Source organism: Chamaea fasciata, unplaced genomic scaffold (genome assembly GCF_029207755.1).
Source record: "Chamaea fasciata isolate MVZ Bird 193981 ecotype frontalis unplaced genomic scaffold, bChaFas1.0.hap1 SCAF_2, whole genome shotgun sequence".
In the NCBI taxonomy this organism is placed as follows: Eukaryota; Metazoa; Chordata; class Aves; order Passeriformes; family Sylviidae; genus Chamaea; species Chamaea fasciata.
The window spans coordinates 100,708,422-100,733,580 of NW_027094087.1; the positions used below are offsets into that span (position 1 = coordinate 100,708,422).

At 40.5% G+C, this 25,159-nt stretch overlaps 1 protein-coding gene across 1 annotated transcript in view; it reads right to left on the bottom strand.

Annotated features, from left to right (window-relative positions):
• The window catches only part of SCML2 (Scm polycomb group protein like 2), a 72,210-nt gene extending 50,728 nt beyond the window's left edge, over positions 1–21,482 (bottom strand). The window contains exons 1-4 of the mRNA XM_066176893.1: positions 21,401–21,482; positions 12,477–12,525; positions 7,966–8,073; positions 2,191–2,259 (exon numbers count right to left, since the gene is read on the bottom strand). Of these exons, the coding sequence (XP_066032990.1) occupies positions 2,191–2,259; positions 7,966–7,987 (91 nt within the window). The 5' untranslated portion in view covers positions 7,988–8,073; positions 12,477–12,525; positions 21,401–21,482. The remainder of the gene's footprint in view (positions 1–2,190; positions 2,260–7,965; positions 8,074–12,476; positions 12,526–21,400) is intronic.
• Positions 21,483–25,159: the final 3,677 nt, after the last annotated feature.

The following is a 25,159-nucleotide window of genomic DNA, read 5'->3' on the forward strand; positions in this document are numbered from 1 at the left end:
TTTAAATTTTTGTTTAAATTTTAACTGAAAATTTAAACTATGAATTGTCACTTGCTGATTAGTAGAATTTAAGGTCCTGATTTATTTAGGTTAACATAATACAGTATCACCATAGCCTAAACACTGTTTGGGCAGATGGAACATGTCATGTCTTCTCAGATTACCCCTAGGTTCCCTTGGCACCCATCTGAGACTTTGGACATGGAGACAGATCTTTTCTAGTCTTCATCTCACAATCTCTCTTCTTCAAAGATGAGATTTCCTTTTAATTTCTATTCACACACTCCTGCAAACACAGCAGTTTAAGTGCGAAGTATTACATACTCCACTTTATACTTTGTACCTCTTTCTATATGTTGTGATCCTTCAGTTAGAATTTTTCTCCTCCTCGTGTCTTTCTCTACCCACTTTAGTCTGCTTCTTTTTTAACCCATTCTTCTCACACCTGTATCTCCTCTCTGACTTCTCCTATCAAACATCCCCCTGGAAACTCCTGAGACTTCCTAGTTGCTAGCCCAAAGCATTGTATGGCATCTTTCTTCATCTAGCATCAAGAGGCTTTTTCTTCTCCTTTGCTACCAACAAGCAACAATACTGGATAAAAATTATCTCATCTGTAGAAAATCAGAGATCTTGCAAGAAACTCCTCTGTTTGACAGAGCTGAGCCTAGATTTCATGAGGAAGTTCAGTTCCCAGACACTAGGTTAACAGCACAGACCAAGTCAAGAACACGAACACAGAATAAATTTGCCTGCTTAGCTCTGCTTCTCCACAAAGCTTTTTCAACACCTTGCTCTCAACTGCAGGAGGAGGCAGGGACATTTTCCAGTGACTCATGAAATCTTATCCACATATGAAAAGCACTTTGCTGGTGGGGGGTGTCCTACAGCACTCCGTCTGTCATGTCAGACAACATTATTTAAAACAGACACACTGAGTCCAGTTTGACTGGAGCTCCTTTTACACCGCAGAAGAGGGGAAAAGAGACAAATACACTTCCTTTTCTGGCTCAAAGTAACAGGGACAAATAACAAAGATGACAGGTTGCCCACAGAGGTTGTGGATTCTCCTCCTCTGGAGGTAAGTTTTCTGGATACAACCCTGACTAATGCGCTCAAAGGGATCCTGCTTGAGCAGCAGGTTGCATTAAAATGACCTCCAGTGGCTGCTTTCAACCTTAGCCATTCTGTGATGGCCAGAATCCCAATAAATGAAAAAACTGGTTCTGCTAAATATAACAGCTGAAGGCTGTACTGGTATTGTATCTTTTATGCAAAGTCATTGCCTCAATTACCCAGCTAAGGTGTTGGTATCCTGGCATGTTTGATCAGTGACTATGCTACTGGTCTCCAATGGTAGCCAAAAAGAACCAGACCATCTATCAGGAGTCAGAGGGCACAGAAAAGTGAGCAGAGTGAGAGTTTAAATAATTCAGTATCATTTTTTCAAGAACTCTTGAAGGGATTTTGTACTTAAGTCAGTACTACTCATGACATTTCTTATTGTCCCAAATTCAAACAAGGAACATGAACATGCAAAGGGTATTGAAGGATTATCTCACAGCAGCCCTCAGAAGCTGCCCTGACAGCAATTTCATGTATACATTGCCTTATGGCACCTGCTGAGGATAGTAGAGCCTAAGTTAGCAAAGAATTTCGATCCTTTCTGGTGTGTACTTCTCAGTTTACTAAAAAATGCACAAATTCTGTTTTCAAATCCATTATTTAAAGTAAAATTAGAACCCCAGGCAATTTAATCCAGTTAGCAATCCTAAAAACTCAAGACTATTAAACTGAAAATTCTTGTTTTGGCACCAGGAAACGCATTAAGGAAATAGGTTTTTCAAGCAGAAAAAGCATGAAACTGAGAAATACATGATGAGAAGAACAGACAAATCAGTAACGGTTTAAAAATAATAATGTTTACACAGCATCTTTGATTGTACATACAAAGAGATTTATCTTGGCTAGTAAAACTAGAAGGTTCAACACAAGCAGTTTCAACACCATCACTTTCAATACCAAAACATACTTTCCTAACAGCTAGACAAAAGCAAAGGTATGTTTTTAACTACCCACCAGTAATAATCCAAGAGAGTCCAACAAGGAAAAAAAAAAATAGTACAATCCAAACACAGACTTTTTCTTTCAGAGTACCTTAACTAATAACCTGACAGCTGCAATACCTACCACTTTTTAAAGATGGGTTGTTTGCCTGCTGATTCTTTCCATTTTTCTCTTTTTTAATATTCTTTGAATCTAAAAGACAAGATTCCATTACATAATAAATGTATTATTCACATCATAATGATGTCCAGCATAACACAGAATGCTTTCACACAATACAGAATATCTTGTTGACTTTATTCATTTCAGTGCATATTCAAAAAGGTACCTATACTCTAAATTTAATCACGGCATTATTTTCCCATCAAAATATATTGAAAAGTAAAGCATGAAAAAGCAGAGCTTTTGACTACTTGGTATCAATCATTAGAATAAATCTAGTAGCAGAATACAGAGTATCAGCCCCACAGACAGCAATCCTGTCCTATTGTTTAAATTTAATTTCAAGATACACACAATTTGAGATCCTAAAAATCACTGGATATCTTTATATATCTGGTTATACACAGACCATGTGAACTGAGAAAAAAGGAAAAAAACCAAACTCATCCTAAAACCATATTTCTGAGTTAAATATTTCATTCTATACTGAGATTCTTTAATACTCAATATTCTCAATACAAAATTCTCAAATACTCATAGCAGCTCAGTGCACACACTGATCATTTAAAAGAATCATTCAGGAGAATCTACCTTCTCTATCATTAATCTTGGCACACACCCAGAAAGGGGTCTGCCATATCTCATTTTTGATGGATTTCAGCATGTATGAGACGTAGGAGAACTGGGCAGCTATAATGGAGAAAACTGACAGACAGTTCCACTCATTCCTTTTAAAATACATTGTTTGGTGACCTGCTTTTGACACTCACAGACTCACTGCAATTCAAATATGATACTGACTTGACAACAAAAATGAAAGTACATTTTCAGATTTAAAAAGCTGCTTTTGTTTTTGCTTTGACCAAGATCTGCATAGGAGAATAACTCTCTTAGTCTGCAAATGCCTCAGTACTGGGAATGGGGCTGCTCCTCTTGTTCTGCTTGTGCCTAGACACACCTTGGGTTATCCCACTTAGCCTGAACTGGTACAGGTGAAGGGAAGGCTCACTTTTACTGCAAGATTGCATTAGTAGTTGATTATTAGTAGCTGCATTCACTTGCTTTTAAGTCTACAGTACTGATTGGCTTTCTCTTGAAATAAAAACACTCCTGACCTAGAATGTGAAGCATTTGGTGACAGAAACACTTGAAATACGAGTTGTTCTGCAGCAAAGACTAAGCCCTAACAGTGTTTCTCTTCTGTAAGTAAAGCATTTCTTGAAACGTACTGACAAGCAAAGTGTGGTGTTCAGCACTTCCACCTCACATCTTTCATTATCAAGGAATTGCCACAAAACACGAGAGCTGAGTCATGACAATCTTCTGTCACCAGTCCCAAAATCCTCCCCTAGCAGTTAGTGTGAAGAGGACAAGCCATCCATGTGTCTCTGTGCCTGTCAGGATATGATGCTCCTTTGGCTGGAGCACAGCACTGGCCGGGGGACCCTTGGGGATGGTCAGGCAGGGCCTCCCCATCCAGAGCACCTCATCACTCTGTCCAGGAGCTACCGGCGGGGTGGCACTGGGGGCAGCCTCAGCACTGGGTGCCATCCCAGGAGACAGGCTGGGGCTGGGATGGGCCATAGGGTGTGGTGATCTGGAAAATGGCCCTGCTGTGGCATTACTGGGGCAGGGGCTGACATGGGGTCCTGGCCAGGGCAGGTGGAGGCCCCAGGTGAGTCAGGATCCTTAAATCCTATTAGTCTACTCAGGACTACAACACCTTCCAAGAATAACCCAGACGTCACAGTCCTACAAAATAACTGCTCAGGTACATAACTGCTCAAAATACACTGCAAAAACACCACCTCTTTCTCCCAAAGTAGACATGGGCAGAACTCCAAATCCTTTGAAAAAGAAAAAAAATGCTATGTTTACTCCTTGACTTAATCTTCTTTCTTGACTTACATGCTCTTTCTTCTGGAAGAAGTTTGATTTGGAAAATTTTCTATTATATGGCTTCCTGAAAAAAAAAGGCTTATGAAGGTCAATTTCGGATGGAACTGCTGAAATTATCAGGAACAGCGCCCACAGAGCGTTATCTAAACCCAGTACTTCCTCAGTGGCAGGGCTTTAACGCACACAAGCGGATACCCTACAACTACCTGTGGGCATCTAAGAAGGGATAATGCTAAAACTAGTTCAGAAACACTGAAAAGATTCAAGGCTAACGTTCACCTTCTCCATCCTACAGGTCAATATATACTTCATCCAGCCTCTTTGGGATTGAGCTGAATCCAGCTAATTTTCTGCTGGGAGGTAGCAATAAACAGCAGGACTTCTTGCCATGTTCTATAACCTCAGTAAGGTTTTCCCACAAACAGTCATGGTACTTTTGCAGACATCAGGGTGTCAGATTTCAGAACAAATAACTTCCCAATCAGACTATGTCCAAAAAGGAAATCAGTAAGTCTCTTATGTGGAACTCCACTGAAAGAAGAGAAGCAATAAATGCTTCCTGCAAACACCCAAAGCTTGAAAGGACAGAGTCATGAAAGAGTATCTACCCAACAGTGCCAGATTAAAAACAAGATGACAGCCTTTCATGATGAGATGCATCAAGAACAGGTGAAATAATGTGAAAAACTGCAGCCTGGACACCATATGTGTTCTTGCTGACAACCACTACATGAATTATTTATTCCCTGTACCAGCTAGCTTCAGTGCCTCTTTCAAAAATACCACAGCAAATATGAAAGTTCAAACAAAACACTCTTGGCAACATATTTTTCTTATCAGCCATCAGAAAACTACAAGAAAAGAAGAGATGATTTTATTAATGAGAAATGGATTTCTCAAAAGCATTTTAAACAGCTATTTCATTTGAGGTGGAGGCATTTGCATTCACAGAAAACACAAAGCACTGTCACCATCACTTATTTCTGATGGTCAGAATCTCCCGTTTAAAACACACAAATAAATCTTACCCAGCATATGCAGAAGCATCCAAGAGTAAGTCTGAATAAAACCAAGATTGCTTTCAAAGGATCCCCTTGCTTTTATGCATTCCAACTTCCTTCAGTGGGAAGTTGGGAATACCATTACAAAGCCGGAGTGTTTTGTCTAAGCAGATGCAAAGCTACTAGCAGGAAGAATTACCAACCCATTTCCACATGAGACACCCTGTAGCTACTGCTCCCCCAGAAAACCTTCTCCCAGTCTGTATTTCACAGTCACTACTTCACAGTCTGTACTTCCCAGCCATGTCCAGGTGTGCTTTTTCCAGTGTTGGCAGTTAGGGTGGATGAGGTAATGAAAGACATAATATGTTCCTGTGAATAATTGTACAGGTAAAAAGAGTATTTTCTTTTCATCCCTTTCCACATTCAATGTCTAATTCCTCGACACCTGAAAAATTGATTTGAAAATAGGAACTCTATTTATATATTGGAGACAGAAGAGACTTATTAGTCTTAGAGTCGTGAAGCTCATGGTAACAAAAAAAAAAAAAAGTCAGCTTAATTCATCATCTATCCATCTATCTTCCCCTGTCCATTTTTAAAGGGAAAAGTTTCAGTTTATTTCTCAATGTAAAACACAGTAAGTGTTAGACTGTTTGCCAAAACAAAAGTTAGAATGAAATTCTGTTCAATCAAACTGACTTAATTAAATGCTATTCAGCTCTTTAAAAAAACAATGAAGGACAGGATAGAATTAAAAAAAAAAAGTTTTGAAAATAAAGTAGTATATATAAGTACATAGCATTTATATATTTGATATGTATCTATACATATTTAGCCTATACCATGTACAGGCTAAAGACCCTATGAAAGATTTCTTTGTTTTAGGGTAGCAAGATTAGAGTACAGCATATACTACAATTTTAAAAGCAACATATTCTATTGTTCACCAACTATTTCTTTTCTAGAGTGCACTTCATAAGCCAAAGCTTTAGATACAAGCCAAGATTAGAGTAAGGTTATTTAACATAGAGCACTATGTTTCTGCTTACTGATTCAAAACTCCATGTGTTTACATTACTTCCACCCTATCTGTAACCACAGAATTTTGCTGATAAGATTACTCAACAGAAGACAGGCAAGAGCAACCACATCTATCACTTAAGAAATTAGAGACAAAGGGGGGAAAAAAAAGACAAAGCTATCCTGACTGACTTGTGAATACTTAATAAAAAAAATAACCAGAGAAGGCAGTGGTAATGCTCTGGGCAAAGATAATCCTGGTGGCCAATGTGTATTTCCTCTTATAAGCACCTGTACTGAACTCCGGTTTCTTTCCTGAGATGCTTTAAAACCCTGCAACTTCTTTCTAGATGATTTAACTTTTCTGCAAACTAGGTGATTGTTTTGTCTAAGTGATGGCCAGCATCATGTCTTTTAACAGTTACAGTTTCCATCCCAGAATGGTGTGCTGTGTGGGAAGGCATGTGTGTACTGTCTTCTAAGACTGGTGATTTGTTCAACGTCCAATGTGGGGAAAATGAAGTTCACAGTCATGCTTTCAAGGCTTCTGCAGCTACTCCTTAGCCACCTTGAAGTCTTCACCTCTTCTGGCTGTTCAAAACATGGCAGCATATCACTCTTCTCAAACAAACCCCTTATCTTTTCCTGCTGTACGCGAAATACCTTCAGGTGACAAAAACTCTTGCTCTTCCCATGCCACAGAGTTACTCACCCCCAAATGAGGTTTACTAAAATAAGCCCAAGACTTAACATTGCTCAGGAAGGGGCCTTCTTCTCACTCCCCACTACACAGGGTTGTGAGCACCTTTCACCACGCCTCAGTGCACACACATTTGAGGATATCCAGACAGAGTGAATATGAAATTTCTCCTTTCCTTTCTTTTTGTGCTTCCCTAGTGGGAATCTTATCTTATCTGCTTAGAACAGGGAGTCTCTTTGACTATATTTAGACAACAGCCATGCAGAAAACCTACAAGAGAAGGGGACAGACTTCCTCCATAAACTCTTGGTGCAACAATTAAACGGATGACTCCAGCCATTACAGAAAATCTATTCTAGCAAAAGACAATTATTTACCAAGGGAACACACAAGCACATAAAGCAGCTTGGGTTGAAGGTGGAAAGCTCAAGGAAAGTACAAAAGTGCTAGTAGCCTTTTATGGGGGAGGACTACCAATCTGGAAGCTTTCAAAGCAGCAGCAACATGATTTCAGACAGTGAATCTTTCCCTCTGCACATTTTCTTTTGTTTCATCAACCCAAACACTCTTGTTTCTTCTTAAGTCTCACTCTCTATTTTAGGTCTGAACTCACAATTAACATCTGCAGACATGACACAGCAGAAATCACACCTTTGCAGTACACCGTGTACTTGTGGATGAATTTCTTTAAAATGTTCATTTTATCTTCAAGAGACAGTTGCTAATGCCATTCATTGTGATAAAATTTAATTATCTGTACTACTTAGTTATTATCCTGCTAAATTATAGGCACCTCCAAAATAAAGCCCTATGTTTTATTTAATAGCACATCTAGACACATTCCTCAATTTCAGATTGCAGTAATGGTTTCAAGGCTGTCACAGGACAGAATTCTTTTCATTAAACTTGCAGAACTCAAGACAGCCAAATTCAGCATATGTATTCTAAAACAATGTGAAGTTTGACCTTACCTGTATTCAGCAGAGATCACAAACTGTCTTCCTTAGTCTAACACTGTAGTAAATTATCATGTTGTATCCCACCAGCTCCAAAAAGAGAATTTAGCAGGTTCCCCACTTTCTTTCCTCTTGGATTAAAGCTACCAGGCCTTACCTTTCGCTGCTGTTCTCCCCATGGTAACACTTCTGTGATCTCCTCTCTCACAATAAAAAGGCTGAAGTTGAAAGACCACTTAATTCTTCCTTTCAGCACAACAGTTTCCTGTGGAGCAGTAATACAACAAGTTAGGGGGAGGAAGTTGTAGTTGGCGTTTGGATTTTCTTTTTTTGGAAAGGATTTTTTTTTTTTTATATTGGTATATAATTACTTCGCTGGTTTTAAATTGCAAGTGTTCAACAAACTATCTGTAGGAGAGTAGTGTGAAAACAACAGTTAAATAAAAGTAGCAAAGGTACCAAATGTAAACTTTCATTTCCTTGTTTTAGACAGCTCATTGTCTAATGATTTGCATTTTCTGTGGATTTCTAAAACTAAGAAAGATATAAAATGTGCTTTATTCTTTTTTCCCCCTGAAGAAACATTACTGAAAAATGTAAGACTCTATATACATAACCTACTCACCCTGCCTCACTTGCACAAAGTTAAACAATCATCAACTTCAATACCTTTGGGTAAAACACATTATCTTGCACAACTACAGCTGAAGAAGGAACAAAAAACTAATGTAAAAAATCTGTGAAGGCCCAAGTGCTCACTGATACCCCTGCCCTATGATTTGTAGCAGACTTGTAACAGCGCACAGAGAATTGTTAGGGAAATGCTAACTGCAGATAAAAGCAATGAGCCACATTCTTGTAGGGTTTAGAAACTGGAAGGGACAGATTGGTTAAACTAGTGTAAAACAGCAAAAACAAACTTTCTTTTTTGTGTGTTACTGTGATTTTCTACTCCAGCATCTAGTATTTTGAACTTTGACTGTGTTCAAGTCAAACTCATTTCAAGCATTTAGCCCTGAAGCAACAGAGCCAACAATTTTATTATCCTTCTCCATTAACTTTTCAAGTAATAATGGGTAAATACATTCAAATTTCTGAATTACGTTTTTGGATAATTTCCTTTCAAGCAACTTCCATGAGGTTTAAAGCTGACATCACCAAAACTTGAGGAGTTTTTACCTTTAAATATGTGCATACTTTTTCCACAAATAATTTTGTCAAAGGTAACATTTTAGAAGCTACATCTTTCTACTGTGACACAGAAGAACTAACAGCTGAAAAACAGGTTACCTACTTGGAATTTCTTGAATCTACTACTCACATGAGAAAAAAAAAAATAAAATACACATATATATCACATATAAAAAGAGAAGTATCATATAGCTGAGTATTTTCCTGAAACTGTGATACTCTACTGAAACTTCAAGAAACTTGCACACTATGATGATGGACTGGATGATGAAAACTTTATACAGTGCAAGAACATTGCTAAAACTAATCAAAAGGCTTTTTTAAAATGCCAGTGACTAATGAATTCATTTAATGTGTGTGTTATCTGTGAACATGGTGACAGATATTAACAAAACTGAAGACTGAGACTTGAAAGGAGTTATAAATAAAACTGAATACTACCATAAAATAAGCAGGTTTTGCTACACAATAGCATCCATAGCATAAGTGATCATCAAGATTAAGAATAGAAATCCTTTTAAGCCATCAAATAAATCTGAAATACTTCACACTTTCACATACTCCCCCAAAAATTCAAAGCTTTTCCACTGCCAGTAAATAAATCATGGAAGGCGATGCAGAGTCAAAGTAACTGTTTTTACAGATTACTTTAGAACAGCGAATGGTTTTTATCTTTTTGTTCCAAGTACCAGATTGCACTTGGTGCAGTAATAAAGATTCCAACCCTGCAGTGATAGTCATCAAGTTTAGCACAACCGGAGCGTCTGTGAGAACATAAAAAGGATTCCAGCTTTTCATTAGCTTGTGTTGTACCAGATAGGCTGTTTTACAGCATGCCCACCAGCCTGTTAAAAATATAAGACAACTGAAAGTTCTGAAAGAGCTGTCTGAAATGAGGCAAACCCAACTGCAGGAACACAATATATTACTATTTCGAAGAGGTGCTACTTAAAACTCAGTTACACCTAAGAATTCAGTTTAAAGCTGCTATTAAATTAGCTCATAGATTGTCCTGTTTGTCACAGAAAACACTGAAGAACGGTATTTCTGATCCTCTACCTAACAACTACTGCATGTTGCTGAACCACAGCAAAATTAAAACCAGTTACCTCAAAAACAGGGCAGGGTCAACCTGAAACAAAATGTAACTTCTTCTGCAGGGGCAGACCTAGGAACTACTTTCCATCACCTCACATACTTAAGTGGCAAACCCTAAGCAGGGCAGTTGTGTCCTTTGCTAAAAGTCCCTTAGCCACACTCACCATCCCCAGCCCGGCTCAACCCACAGCACACCCACCACAGAAGAGAAGAGTAACACCAGCAAACACAGGGAAAACACCTCCAGGGCACATTCTGGGAAAATTACATAGCAAGGACAGATCTCAAGGCATTCTTGGACGTGTGCCTTGGCAAGGAGGCTGAATGAGAAAGATGGGGTTAAGAAATTAATTGAGCAGCTTCTAGAAATGAAGGGACAAATGAAACAAAACAAGGTCAGGAATATATGAGCAAACAAAGAAATGCAATGGCAAGCTGAAGTGCAATGGCATTAGAGTGCACACAACAGCAGAATGAAAACCAAAGTTACTAAGACTGAGGTAAGCATAGAGGTTGTCAGTCACAGACAGAAAATGGCCAAAGTATTTAGAAGACTGTCAGTACAGAATCCAGTGAGAAACCATTTGCTGCAAATTAAGGATAAACAAGGGGGAAAAAACCCACAAACCTAGGATAATATTGGATTAATCATCAAATATCTTCAATCCAAAGAGCACTCAAAGGATATCCACACTCATTTAGTGTATTATTTCCACCACTTACATCTCCATTCTGTAAACTGAGTTTTAGTTTTTCTCTGATTAGCATCCCATACATGAGTCACTTTAAAAAACGAGATGGAAAGCATTTATCTGCCTTTAATTCTTTACTGAAGTTTTTATTGTTAATCCCAAAATCACTTCTACTAGCCACCTCCCACTGTGCAAGTCCTTTGTCAGAAAGCAGTATATTAGTAGACAAGCCTAAGTCTTCACCATCTCTGCATTGCTAGTTCATAATACTAGGTGTCAGAAAACAGGATGGAAAACATTTTTCCTGCCTAAATTTGCTCTATTTTGCAAGAATTACTCAAAGGGCATGCATTGCTGCATTTCAAAGAAGGTAGCATTCTACAGAAAATGTCAAAATCGCTCCCTCTTTTGCCTGACATGCATCTCCATTATCCTTTTCACTGTTAACCAGGTACTCAAGTAAGCCAAATGTCCTGAAAAAAAAAAAATTATGCATATCTAGGGCTTCCCAGTGCAAGTTTATCTTGACAGCATGCCTGCTCATAAAAACACACAACAGAACTATGGAGATAAACGTAACATTCAGAAGAAGCCTAAGCAAAGAGGAGATTGTGGGTTCAGTCCACCCAAAAAAGATTAAGGCTTTTCTTTCAATGACTCTGCATCTAAGGCAGGAGAAGAGCCAGCAATTTTAAAGCCCATTAGCTTTTTTGACCCTACCAGTGGTACAAATGCAGTAACTCAGACTTCACCATTGGCATCTTCATGGGTGGGACAGTCGTCAATGGGCAATCTCTGCTAGATAAGGACTGAGGCTATTTTACACAGACACACTGCAATGAGGAGGAATCTGACAGAACAGCCACTTGGAAGCATCGATGAAGTTCTCAGTTTTAGTTTGAAATAAAGGCAGACATTTTTCAGGCTTAACGTGAACAAGGAGTTATATTTCCCCCTTTTTTTCTTCTACAAATGCTTCGAGATTAAAATTCCATATGCAAGGTGAAAAAGAAACACAGTTTCATTCACAAGGGTGAAAAAGAATTATAGTTTGAACAGCAAAATCAGTTATAGACAGAAAATAGGTACAGTGTAAGCTAAGAAGCACTTTCCCCTGACAATTCTTTCACTTGTACAAGTCTTACGTTTGCTTTCACCACCAGCATTCATGTGCTATTTATGTTTAGGAACACAGGAGACATCAGCTACAACTGCTGGCCACGCTTCTCCTTGCTGTCTGTCACTGCCAGGGCTGCAGAGCCCTCCAGGGAAAGGGCCTGTGCAGCCTCCTCCATGGACAACCCGTCCAGCAGCCTCAGTTCCCACTCCACACCCACACATGGGGAACACGAACCTACAGGCACCAGTCACTTCCCGAACAAGTGTGACTTCACTGCTTTACTTCAAAGCTATCCTCCATGAATCTGGAACGCCTAATCACCTATTCATCTGCTGTCTCTTAAATAAAAACCCTACTTCGTACCATTTTTAAAAGTCTTTAAGGGGCTGAAAAGAGTCAAACAAGGAGAATAAAACTTAAAAGGAGTTTTTAAATAATATACAGTATTTCATTAAATAAAATTTGTGATACTTAAAAATTTCCAGCAAACTACCCAGCATATAGGCTTATCTAGTATACTTGAAGACACAACAGCATATTTCCTTATTTCTGTAATAGTCAGTTTACCTCTCAGTGCATCCTGTAGCATCATCATGGAAAAGTAAAGTCTCAAAAGCTAAAGGAAGAAAAATTACACAAATGTATCAGAACTTCAGAAAATGTAACAAAAGCTTTGTATTTATAAACTCAGTATTATTTAGCATTATACACTTATGACTTTAAACCAGAACATTTAAAATCAGGTCTTCTTTCATTTATGCACACAAATACATAATCAGTCGGTGTTCTGACAAGAAATTTTATCCCAGTTGGAATCCCTTTAATTCACATTCTTTGTACTAAAAAAAAAAAAAACCCAAAAAGTTAAATTCTTTCAAGGAAAGGAAATTAAACGTCCACATTTTCATACAGCTGAACTTTTAATAAACTGATACATCTGAACACCTCCTCTAGTCACTAAAAGCAAAGCCAGGACAGATAGACTTTAATCAAATTTACAGGTTTTCAAACCAGCAAATATTAACTAGCCATATATATCATTACAACAACTAAGCTGGAGTATTTCTTAAGTTGTTAAAAGAAAGTGAGTGGGTGCTTAGTGCTTCACAAATATATTTTTGTACCGTCATTTGCTTTAACATCAAGCAGAAATTTTCTGCACTTGCAAAACTGCTCAGAAAGTCAGCAGTGGTGTACTACTTATGAAGTGATTAGCATAAACAAACTTTTAAGCTGTCAGCAGTAAAATATTGCCTGTAAATGTTCTGCTCTCTCTCCAGGTAAGTTTACGACCTGCTTTAGAATATGAGCAACTGTAATTACAGTAAGTCATACATTTCAAGAATGCAAAACTCTCTCTAACCTCTCAAACCCTATTAAGTGTGTTATTCACTACAGAGTAAGGCACTGTATATTTTAAAAATAAACACTTTCTCTAACAAGGTTTAGACCAAAGATTTGTCCCAAAAATCCTGAAACAAGACATCATACTTATAAAGGAGAACATCAGAGAAGATCTCCAAATTAAACAGCATAGCTTGTATTAATGCACAACAGAAGCCATTAATGTCATGCAGATTTAACATTTACTAAATTGACAGTAATTTTTTAAATTGCAGTTTAGAGCTGCTCTATGGCTACCAACAAAAAAATGAAAAAGCCTTTCTCCTCCTTCCCTTCCTCCCCATCCTGCTTTAAAAGTCAGAAGATGTGGGGTTGTAAAAACCTGAAAAAGGAAATGGTATGTGTGAAGTCAGCAGTTCAGCGAAGCGGCTGACTGGCCATTAACAGCTTCAAATATTCTTAAAATGCCAATCTTCCCACATGAAAGGGTATTTTAATGTTATATTAAAATAAATAAAAAATATTGCTTACATTTCTATCTTGAACAAAACTGCCAGCTTAAGTAGTTTACTAGTATGTATTTACAGTAGCACAAGATTTTGACAATTTGGTGAAACATTTTGGTGAATTCAGCACACTGAAACCTCTGTGCTGTTTTCCACTTCCCCCTTCAAGCTTGGAGTACTCTTCCTGAAAGCATTCATCATCATTATTCAACCTGGCTTTGTCCAAATACCTACCTCAATTTTTTTTCATAAAGCAAACAAATTATGCAAAAAAAAATAAAAATCTGCACAATTAGCAGTAAGAGCTACATCCCTGCCTGAAATTGTCTCTACACTCTGATACATCTCCTCTGTCTTCAGCTCAGCCTCCCTTGACATAGAAGAGAGGTCTCAAACTATTCACTCTGCAAGGCACTGAGCTTACTTTTAGCACAGTGTAAATACAGCAGATAAGGGAGAAAAGAAATTGCTGCTGCAAACATAGCAAGAGATGCCCAGACACTGAAGAACCCTATACAGCTTTTGTGCACTTGTATTTAGCAGACCAGCAGCAACACCACCAGCAGCAGTCAGAGTGTGTAATGCATAAGGGTGCAAGGGGGGAAAAGACAAACACAGGCCCAGTGGCAGAAAGGGGATTTTTCCCCCTTTTAGGCAACTTTGGCTTCTTCCCTTCTACACTGCCTTCACACTGCAAAAGGACTGTAAAAGCTTGGTTCAGAAATGATCCAACAGAACTCTATCCACACAGCACATAGTCAGAAAATTCATCCCTGAGGTTCAGATTTTTTTTTATTCACAACAGAGTATCCAGAGAAACACACATACTTTCAGTCTGATGAAGAAATCTACAGAAGTCAAATAGCATGCACAATTTTTTTTTTCATTGAAGGCACGTAGAACAGCCTTGGGATATTTCTGCACAGGTTCTGACTGCTGTCAGCACCTCAGATGAAGTTACCTGGTTTCAGAACAGTGTTTGTCTCCCCTCACCTGTACTCAATGCCAGCAGCAACATACTTCTGCTACCATCCTCTTCCAGTGCATAAAATACCTGCTTCTCTCACCCACCTGAGAATCCAAAAAACATAATGCTGACTGGGACTCCCTGCCACTGTATATTAACAAAGACACAATTTGTCTCAACTCATTTTTCTGCTGCTGCAACACTCCGTCGTGTAGCCTGGCTTATATAATGGAGTAACTACACTGATCCCACGTACTGATGTCCAGTCAGGGAACAAAACCAAATAACCCTTAAGCAATTTCCTGATAGCTCCCCTGTGGAGACAATGTTTCTGCAGGAAAAAAACCCAGAGAGCTGCTTGCAGTTTCCAGGCAAAGGCACTGGACTCACCTGTTGCTGGTACTGATAGCTGTGCTATCTCCCCAACTTAAAAAGTCCCCTTACACAAGGGATCTTCGTGCAAATGCCAACAAAAAAATATATGTCCATCTATCTGGACAAGCATCATCATTGAATGACAGAATATTATGAGTTGGAATGGACCCACAAGGATCACCAAGGTCCAACTCTTGTCCCTGGACAACCCCAAGAATCACACCAAGTGCCATTCCAAAGGACCATTCAGTGCTGCTAGACATTTCTGCAGCTAACAAAGCACTAACAGGTCATAAAAGACATAACAACTCCTCAATGCTCAAAGGACTAAACAGCTGCAAATACTCCGCTGTACTATTTGCTTCACCCTTCAAAAACGGCAGACTAAAGACTCAAAGCATCAGGAAAATTTGCAGCAAATCCGTATCTCTCTTCCACGTTCTAAGACAATTTTCCAATTACATTAAAAAAAAAAACCAACAAAAACAACCCAGAAGTAAAGCAAGCCCTAACAGGGCAACCTCCTCCACCTCTTCCTCAGCGTGCTACGTGTCACTGGTTGTATGTGGCTCTGGCCCAGGACAGAGGCAGAGTATGTCCCTTTCTTCTGTTTCTGGAGATCCCCTTTCTGAAGGCAATCCCCCTCTTTCCTCCACCCAGTGCTTACACCATTGAGCACTAGAGAATATTCAGATCAGGTAGTATTATCCTACAACAAGCTGAAAAATAATTACATACCATACACACCATATTCAAAGTTCCATCTAACCATAACAGTGCTTACTTGGGGATTAAAACCAGTTCATATCATCTGACCTTCCCAAGAAAAAACAGTCTCCCTCTTTACAGCCCTCCAATGCAGGGTACACAAGCAAGAGATCTGGTAAGGGAAGTACCATCAAACACGCAGCAGTCCTTTTAATCTCTGAGCCCCTGACAGACGTCAGTGACAATAAAGAGTTCCACCAAATTTAGCAGCTCTGATACCCTTTCACATTCCTCCATGCACAAGACTCAGTTTTACAAACTGCCCTTTTAAAGTGGGCTTTTATAAGTGCCCCAAGAACTGCACTCCTTCCACTGAACCTGCCTGCATTAATCTCTGATAGATTCCACACAGTACATAAATAATGGTGGTACATGCTCCATTTTAGGTATGCACCTCATTAAAATGGTGCTACCCTCTTACAGGTTTTATAAACTTCAGCTGCTCCCTGAACTAATGTATGGTAGAGGATGAAAGGCTCAACCTTGTCTTTGCCCTACTCTAAAAGGAGTCTCGTATTACCTTGAGAAGACAACTGACTTAGATTTCCATCAAAGAAGTTCATCCCTTTTATGAAACTTGATGGAAATGAAAATGACGGAATTGCCTTGGTATCTTAAATAGAATTTGACCTGATTTGTGAAGTTGAAGGCTTAGAATAAAATGATCTAAACAGCACATCTATCTTTAATATAGTATTTTACTTGGGTTTAGATAATAGCATACTAAAAGGAAGAATATAAGCCATTTATGGGTTAAAAAAAAATCAATAATCAGTCCAAAACACCACTCATGCTTAAACTGGGTACAGCATTTTTCTTACAAAGCCAAAAAAGAAAATGTACTTTAGGATTAGTTTGGACATAAGGTGTCTAGACAGTATCTTACTTGTGAAGCAGAAAGGCTATCCCTGCTAAAACACACTACAGAACACTAAAATTCTGCTATAGGTGTAGTATTTCAGAAAGACTTTGGTGTTAGGCTCTGCAAGTAATTCAGAAAAACAGGAAGATGGCACACATAAGAACCACAACAAGCACACCACTGGTACTGCACCAGCTTGGATCCAAACTGATCAACCACTACCCATAAAGCAGGTGCCTTAGTTAAAGTTCAGAACTATAAACCAGTCTGGAAACAAGCCTGCTGAAGTAAAAGAAACATGGACCTTAACATCACAAAGAAGAAATCTATACTTCATTTAGATCCAAGATAAAAAAATAATGAATTTTTGGTCCTATCCAAAAGACATGGAAACTAAAGCTGTTCCTTTTTCTGACAGGGATCTTGGGGGGAGAGTTGCTATGAGCACATACACAGCATATCCCAGCAGACACACAGTGCTAGGGGTGCAGCACATTATATCCCCTCTACTACAAATGGATTGTGTGCACTTATGCCAAACATCCATTGTATATAAAAGAAACTACCACAGCAAGCCCAAATAAATAAAAGAGATAACTTGGCTGATAGAGACAGCTGCTGCTTTCTGAATGGTTATGAGGCATCTCCTGACTCTCCTCCACACCTACACCCTTGTTGACCAAGCAGAAAAACTAACAAGGACAAGACAGTACCTCTGATGGTCATCAGCACCATTGACTCTTTGTGTACAGATAAAAGGGGAGCCTGCTCACTGTTGGCTCAGGCACCTGAGGGCACCCTTCCCATCCCAAAAGATGGTAATCATTTGAGGAGATCACAGATACAGAACACGAGTTTTAGGCAATGTGGGGAGTTTACAGAAACACACCTGGTGAGCAGGTGACTCACCAAATCCTCTGCTGCTCCCAGGAGCGAGACAGCATTGCTGCTCCATGGCCAGCACTGCAGCAAGAGCTGGGTGCACACACTCAGCCCTCAATGCCCACCCATGTCAAGCCAGCCAGCAGGTGCATGAAGGTACAAAAATAGTATTTACACAGAAATATACTCTTTTAAAAAACCCTACAGGTCACTTAAGTATTTTACTGCCTCACTTTTCAGCGACTTTAGCCCAAACAAATTAATTGCCTCTCCACTGAGATACCATAAGGAAAGCTGCTCACACAAACATCATTACAATGCAAAAATAAACTTAACTGCATATAACTACTATAAAAGATTCTTAACACTTAATTATAGAGCAATTGGACCTTACAAGAAATCACCAGAGAAGATGTACAAATTTTCTAGGAAAAGCACCCTCATATACCAAAAGCACAAACCATAGTAAAAAAGCATTATTCATGAAATTGTCTTACAGCATTAACAAATACTCTGGAACTTTAGATTTAACATTTCCATTGTTGCTTTTTTACCTACTGCTGTATTGCACCTTGATAATTTTATATGGGCTTTTCTGGCTCTTCCAACATGCTAGAAAAATCTCATTCTGGGCAATTTACATTGCATGTTTTACACTTTAAAGAATACAAATGGTATATAGTCCTTTACATTTAAGATTTTAATCTCTGAAAGAAGCAATCAGCACTAAGGCTGGGCGCCTAAGGCTATTTCTTTCACAGGGGAATGAACAGAACTTTAAATGCCCTGCAGATGTGGAGCTCACAAAGTTGGTTAACAACCTCCCTTGTCTGGACTCCTTGAAGCAGTGTCCTGGTCCCTACCTGTAATTTGTCCTACATTTACACTTAAATAATACCAAAATAGACCATCAAATGATATTTCTAAAGATTTCCTCAAAAGACGAAAAGAATAACTATGTATTTCACTCACCCGCGTTCGAGGCAGATGTATCACGACAAATAAGAAAGCCAGCTGCAGTGTCCTGAACAGTTAATGACAAATGACGCTTCCTGTTAGTGACACTATTTAGTAGCAGTGGATAATTGCTGAGGACTTCATTTGTCCCCATACATTCACTCAGTAAAGGGAGTACACAGCACTCGCTTACAGCTCACGATCCCACTGGAATAGCAAGAAAACAAAAGTAGACACCTATGTGCAACAGGAAAAAGCAGCTATCTATGTTTGCTTTGAGTTTCTTCATTCTCTCAAGTAAAGCTGCATTTTAGCTCAAATTTTAGACAGGTAATGGAATCAATACTTTCTCAGTATTACAAATTTCACACTAGCAAATGCCTCTTTTGAACTCGAGCAGCTACTCCAGAAAACAATGCCTCTGTCTTAAGAGCACACTATCTGGCCACAGCAACTGGCAGTCACAGCAAAGGGGGGGAAAAAGCATCTGTGCATTCAACATAGGAACACATAAAGTCAAAAGAAAAATATTTTGAAGTACTACCATTGCTTGTTTCCTAAAATTCCTACATCATACATTATATATGTCTGAATGTTAAGAACAATCTAGTTACGTTATGTTCTCATATCTACATGGCCCCTAATTGTTGAAAGTAGTTTATACTTTCATTATAGCACACCATGAAAAGCCAACATTTGTTTTTGCTGAATCTGAACGTTACTACAAAAATATAAAATACCAAGCAACCTAAAAGATATCACAAATATTGCTACCTACTTACACCAAACAAAAAAAAGAGCACCAACTCCATCAACTGAGTTTCAAGCAAAATTAGTAAACTCTATTTCCACATTCAAGACCTGACCATGTTAAAGTTAGAAGCCATATAGACACTTCCCGCTCCCAACCTCAGTTTCACCAAACACTGTTTCCTGCAGCCACACACTTGCATTACTGTGCGACTTCTCATAAATGAAATACCAACAGAAGTGTCTCCAATGCACTTTTTCTTTACATCAGTTCAAGTAATATCATCCTTAAACAGTACTTACATTTTATGGTACCCTAAGGGAGAAAATCAGCTCCCCCTGCCCCCCAACGCGCGGTCTGGCTGTACGAGGAATTTCTGCGGACACACTCTAAGCGCAACCACTCACGTGGGCTGTGGATCGCTGTGGCCTGAGCAGCACTTGAGGGCGGCCCGTGGAGAGCTGGGACAGCACAATGCATTCACTCCTCTGTTTACTCGGTAACATTAATGTGACAGCCCAAACCCCAAGTGTAAGGCAGCAAACGCCTTCCTGCAATGCTGCTCCCATCTGCACCAGCACTGCAGTTGTTACCGATCCCGCGCCACTGCCTCACCAGCTGCTTTGCTCTGCCATTTCCAAAGAGTAAGGTAAAACAGGAATCCTTTTAAAATCCGAAGGTTTAAGACTGTTACTCTGTATTATAAAAAATTCATAACCAGTCAAACTTGAAGAGCTGCTTACAAGTCAGACACAGCACGCTCTGAAACTCTGAAAACCCACTGTCATATCTACAGAGTCTATGCTTTTTAAGTTTTAATCACCTTGTCTACATTAGTTAGGCTTTGCATGAGTCACAAGCAAAGTTTACATTAGAGAACTCACTAAAATATCAGTATTTCCCATTTTCATTAAACCTTTTAGGTCTTAGAACTATTTTTTGCTATCTCTTGCAGTCTAAATTATCAGTGAGAAACAGCAAATAACTGCAGGGAAAGACTTCAACTTTAAACTGTATTAACACTTAAAGCATGCCTTCAGTCCTAAATAACTGAGCATAAAATTTAACTTGAATATTGATACACACTACAGCACTGCAATGTGTTTTGTAGGTTAGCCTAGCAGCTAAAAGATAACAATCACACACAGCACGGCAACAGAACTTTCCACACTTGAACTACTTTCTTCGGACCATCCAAAATTATGACTCCCCGTGCAAGACACCCCCTTTAAGTCGACAATCAATAAATGCCACATACGCAGTTTAACTGTAAAGAAAACGGGAACAGCTCCGCAGTGTATCGCAACCCGACAAGTGCCCCACAACAGGCCACGTCCGGCACCGCGCTGTCTTCAACCGGCACCCCCAACCCTCTTACCCAACACAAGCGAGCGCTCCGAATTAAATGATTTTTAACACGCATCCGGCTTTTCTGCTCGACGCCCGCTCCCCAGCACCTCGCCAGCCCCGGCGCTGGCCGGGCAGGGAGGCTCAGGCGCAGCCCCGGCCGGCAGGGCGGGCAGCCACCGCCGCCGCCGCGGGGGAGGCAGCGGGGCCGCCCCGGCCGGGGGAGGCGTGTCCTGCCCGCGCTCCTGTCAAACGCCGCCGGCCCCGCCGCTGGTCCCGGGCGCACCGGCGGCTCAGGGACCTCCCGGGCAGCCCTTGCTCACCGGAGCTCCTGCTATCCGGGAGTCGCGGCCACTCCCGGACAGAGAGAGGCACGCTGTTAGAGCCGGGAGACAGAGCCGCCTCGCTCCTCTCGCCCTCGCAAGTGCGCTCGTACTCGGCCACCCGCTGGTCCCCGCGGGCGCGGTCGGCGGGACCCGCCGCGCTGGGACTTCAGCCCGCAGAGGAGGGGAGCGGACAACGCCGAGAGACCGGGACGCGGCGCTGGAGCCGGTGCTGCCCCCAGCGCAGTGGTGCTGCCGAGGAGGGGAACCCAGGACGGGGGCGGCCAGAGGCTGCGGTGCGAGCCCTAGCAGGGGGCGCGACCTCCGCCTCGCCTCCCTTTCTCTCTCTGCTCCTCCCTCCCCCTGCCCGCCACCGCGGGGAGCGGGAAACGCCGCTGCCGCCACTCACCGGGCGGGCGGGACGCGGGTTCGCGGCGTCCTGTCAAGCCGCTCCTGCCGCCGCCCGCCTCACGCCGCCGCCATGTTCCGGGGGCACGGCGCATGCCCGGCAGCGGCCCCGGGGGCGCGGGGCCTCCCCCCACCCGCCGTTTCCCTTCCGCCCGCCGCGGTGGGGGCGGCTCCGCTCGGGGCTGCGCGACCCGTGGGCATCCCGAGACGCCGGCATCCCCTCGCGGCGGCATCCCCGCTCCCCCGCCATCCCCGCAACCCCCCGCCATTCCTGCGCCCCGCCGGCATCCCCGCGCTGTTCCCGGACCTGCGGGAGGGAAGGGAGGGTCGGGGTTGGCGGGAGCTGCTGCGCCCGAGGAGCGGGACCGCCTGGTGAGGGGGGAAAGCGAGCCCTTGGCAGGTGTTCGTGTAGGAGACCCGGGTGTGAGCAGTGAACGCCTGGCAAAGGCGTGGGGGACCGATGGCAGGGGATCCTGAGGGCAAAGCTGAGGCACCGCGGTGGTGCCGGCACCGCCAGTGTACACGTGGTGAATAGTGCCCTGCATTGTACGTGCACGAACGATCGCGGTATGTGCGTGTAATTACAGATAACCACTTACAACGGGTGATAATGCACGTTATAATCGGTGCGTATCCTCTTGGGAAATACCACACGTTTCTTTTACAGACATCCACGCTTATGAGTACTGTATAATAGGAAAAGCTCTTCGTTGGCTTTTTGGGAGGATGCATTCCGATTTTATAAGTTTTGGGTGTTTTAATTCAGACCCCAAGAGGCGTGTAGGGATAAGCATAAATGGTAAAAAATCATATTTTAAATCCTACCAGCATTCAGAGGAGTTTGTGCCCAATTTTCATCTTCACTGTTTAACATCACTTGGAAGTGAAATTTTAAATGCGAAGTTATGCTAAGGTCATATGAGTGAGATTCTATGAGTTCTTTTAATGCAAAAACCAAACCCAAACCACAGAAAAGAAACCCCAAATATCTACCCAACCCCCCTTACACTCTTCTGTGTGACAGTGAAATTTATGCAGCCCATTTTAGTATCCTGCATATACTGCAAGTTACTACTAACAATTTATTTTAAACACTCTCATAAGCAGTAAATGGCTCTTTAGAAACAAGGAAAATGAGTCCTTGACATAATTATAAATATTTAATATTTAGACAACAGGAAAGAAACAAATAAAAATATGCTAATCCAAGTAATTAAAAATGCATAAGAGGAAGAGAAAGAAATACTGAAACATGCTTACAGAATGCCTTTATAGTGAAGTGTGTTATGCTCATCACCAATGCAGATGAATGCTGCTTTTAATTTGAAATATTTTCCCCTTTCTGTAATATTGAACTTTTGCAGGAGAGATTATGCTCATTGTAATGATGGATACAAAAACATGCCTAGTGTCACAGAATAAGTCCCTGTGAGACACAGAGGAAATGAAAACAAAATTTTAAGCTATTCTTTAAACCCAAACCAGTGCTAGATGCAACATCTGAGGAATCTGTTCCCTGGGAGCCAGTCGGACACCATATCTTGGTTTGCAGAGCAGTCAAACGTGAACTGGTGCAGTCCTATACCTGCTCGTTATTTTCCCTGAAGGCTGAAATCAGGAAGCCCAGCCAACAATAATCCTGCTTCTTAGACCCCTGATGTGATGAAGCAGAATAAACAATAGTCATAAAAATAAATATCTACATCACCAGTAAAAAGACTGGAATAGAAGAAAACTTTTAACACCCTCTTCTAATCCAGGAGTCAAATGGATCTATAATTCCTTCACGTGTCCTTCATCTACAAGCTATAGCTGATGTAAAACAAACAAAAAATGTCTTTACAGGATTATTAGAAAAGGAAGAAGAAATCCTGACTGCTTCTATTTTCCAGTAGAATGATGAGCTTGTTTTCTGGTGACTTGCCCATCATCTTTCATTTTCTTTTGTAGGTATTGAAGTGAAATATTTGGGTCAGAAAAACCAGGCATTTTTAAAACTTCTCGGTGTTCTTCACAGAGAGACAGACACGTGTCATACAAATATATAAGTATGTATGTATACATATATCTGTATACATATATAAATGTTTGGCTTAACAGTTTTTTACAGGGAGATTCTGTGATTTTAGAAAAAAAGCAACAACATTAAAACACACAAAAATACATTTTATGGAGGTAGGTTCCCATGAACTCCTACAAGTGGTCAATATGATGTTCCAAGAGGTTGATGCAGACCAAAAAAGAGTTTAAGAATTTTCACTTCTCCAAAAAAACAACACTAAGAGTATAAGTAAATGAACTATCCATGCAGAAAATGCAACAGGGTGAGTAAAAGATCAGCCTGGCTGTCACAAGCTCCTCCTGAGCCTCTGATAGGAATAAAGCATCCAGAAAAAGAGAAGTTGGATCAGGTTACTTGGAGGAGCTACAAAAGTGCAGCATCATCGTGCAGGGATAAAGTAAGAAAAGGCAGCAGAAAATGAGACATAACTAGCAAGGGATATTTGGGGTAACATGAAATAATTTGAAGTACGTTACCAGACATGGAAAAGAATCAAGCAAATGATTATGCTCATATCAAGCAGAACTGGTAAGTTTTTAATAGACAACACTGAGAAAGTCAAAATTTTAAATATTTTTGTATCTAATTTTTGCTTTTATACATATATATGTATATATATGGCATTATTGATAATTGGAAAAACATATTTCAGATTTGAAAATCAAAGAACCAAATGAAAAATTATTCAAACACTATTTGCTGCTTTTCCATCACCTGAATTTAAAGGACTGGATGATGAAAACTAATGGTTATCATTGATAATTTACAGTGAAGGAATATTACAGGACAGAAGGGGAGGAACTGTATTGTTGAAAAAGAAAGAAGGAAAGAGGATTATATACCTATCTGTTTGACCTCGGTACACAGAAAAGATACTGGAGCAAGTAAACAGGCTATCTTTAAGCAGTTGTAACACAACAAGTAACAGCCAACACAGCTTTGTCAAGAACAAAAGATGTCAAATCTAATCTCTCCTGCAACAAAGTAAGAGGACCCATCAGCAGAGGAGAAACATCGAAGGTCATGCTGGATGTCACTTTAGTAAGATTTTTGACATGGTTTCATATGATATTCTTTCAGCAAGCAAGGAAAACAATGTAGAAGAAGTTATTTAGGGAGCTCATACAAGCAGCTCGTTGTCAGAAGGATGTTAATGAACTCAGCGATGGTTCAGAAAACATGTTTACATTACTGGAGATTATACCAAACTGAGAGTCTTTAGAATGCTGGGGGACAGATGTTGGGTTTAGAAGGATTTTCGCACACTAGTGGTTTGGTTTGGAAAAAGGAAGGTTCTATTCAACAGGGATAAGTGCCTGTTACTGGGCGGCGGCAGATGCGATCAGCTATACAAACAGGAAAGGGGAAACTACTGGGTGTTCTGCAGGGAAAAAGCTGCAATTATGTGACCAAAAAAAAGAAAACCAACCAAAAACCCCAAAAAGTTCTGTTTTTATTGAATCACAATCTATATAAAAAGGATATTGTCACAGAGCTAGTTAAAGTTAAACCATATAAAACAATACAGAACAAGAAGGATGGACTCTTTGTGAGCAGCCTGACTTACATGACCCTAGGAAAACTTAGTAGCCATGGTCTGTTTGGCTTCAGTAAATATGTAGCCATGGAAAGAGCAGAAAACAATCTGAATGATCAAGTATCTATAAAACATGACTTAGAAGAAAATTTAAAAAAAAC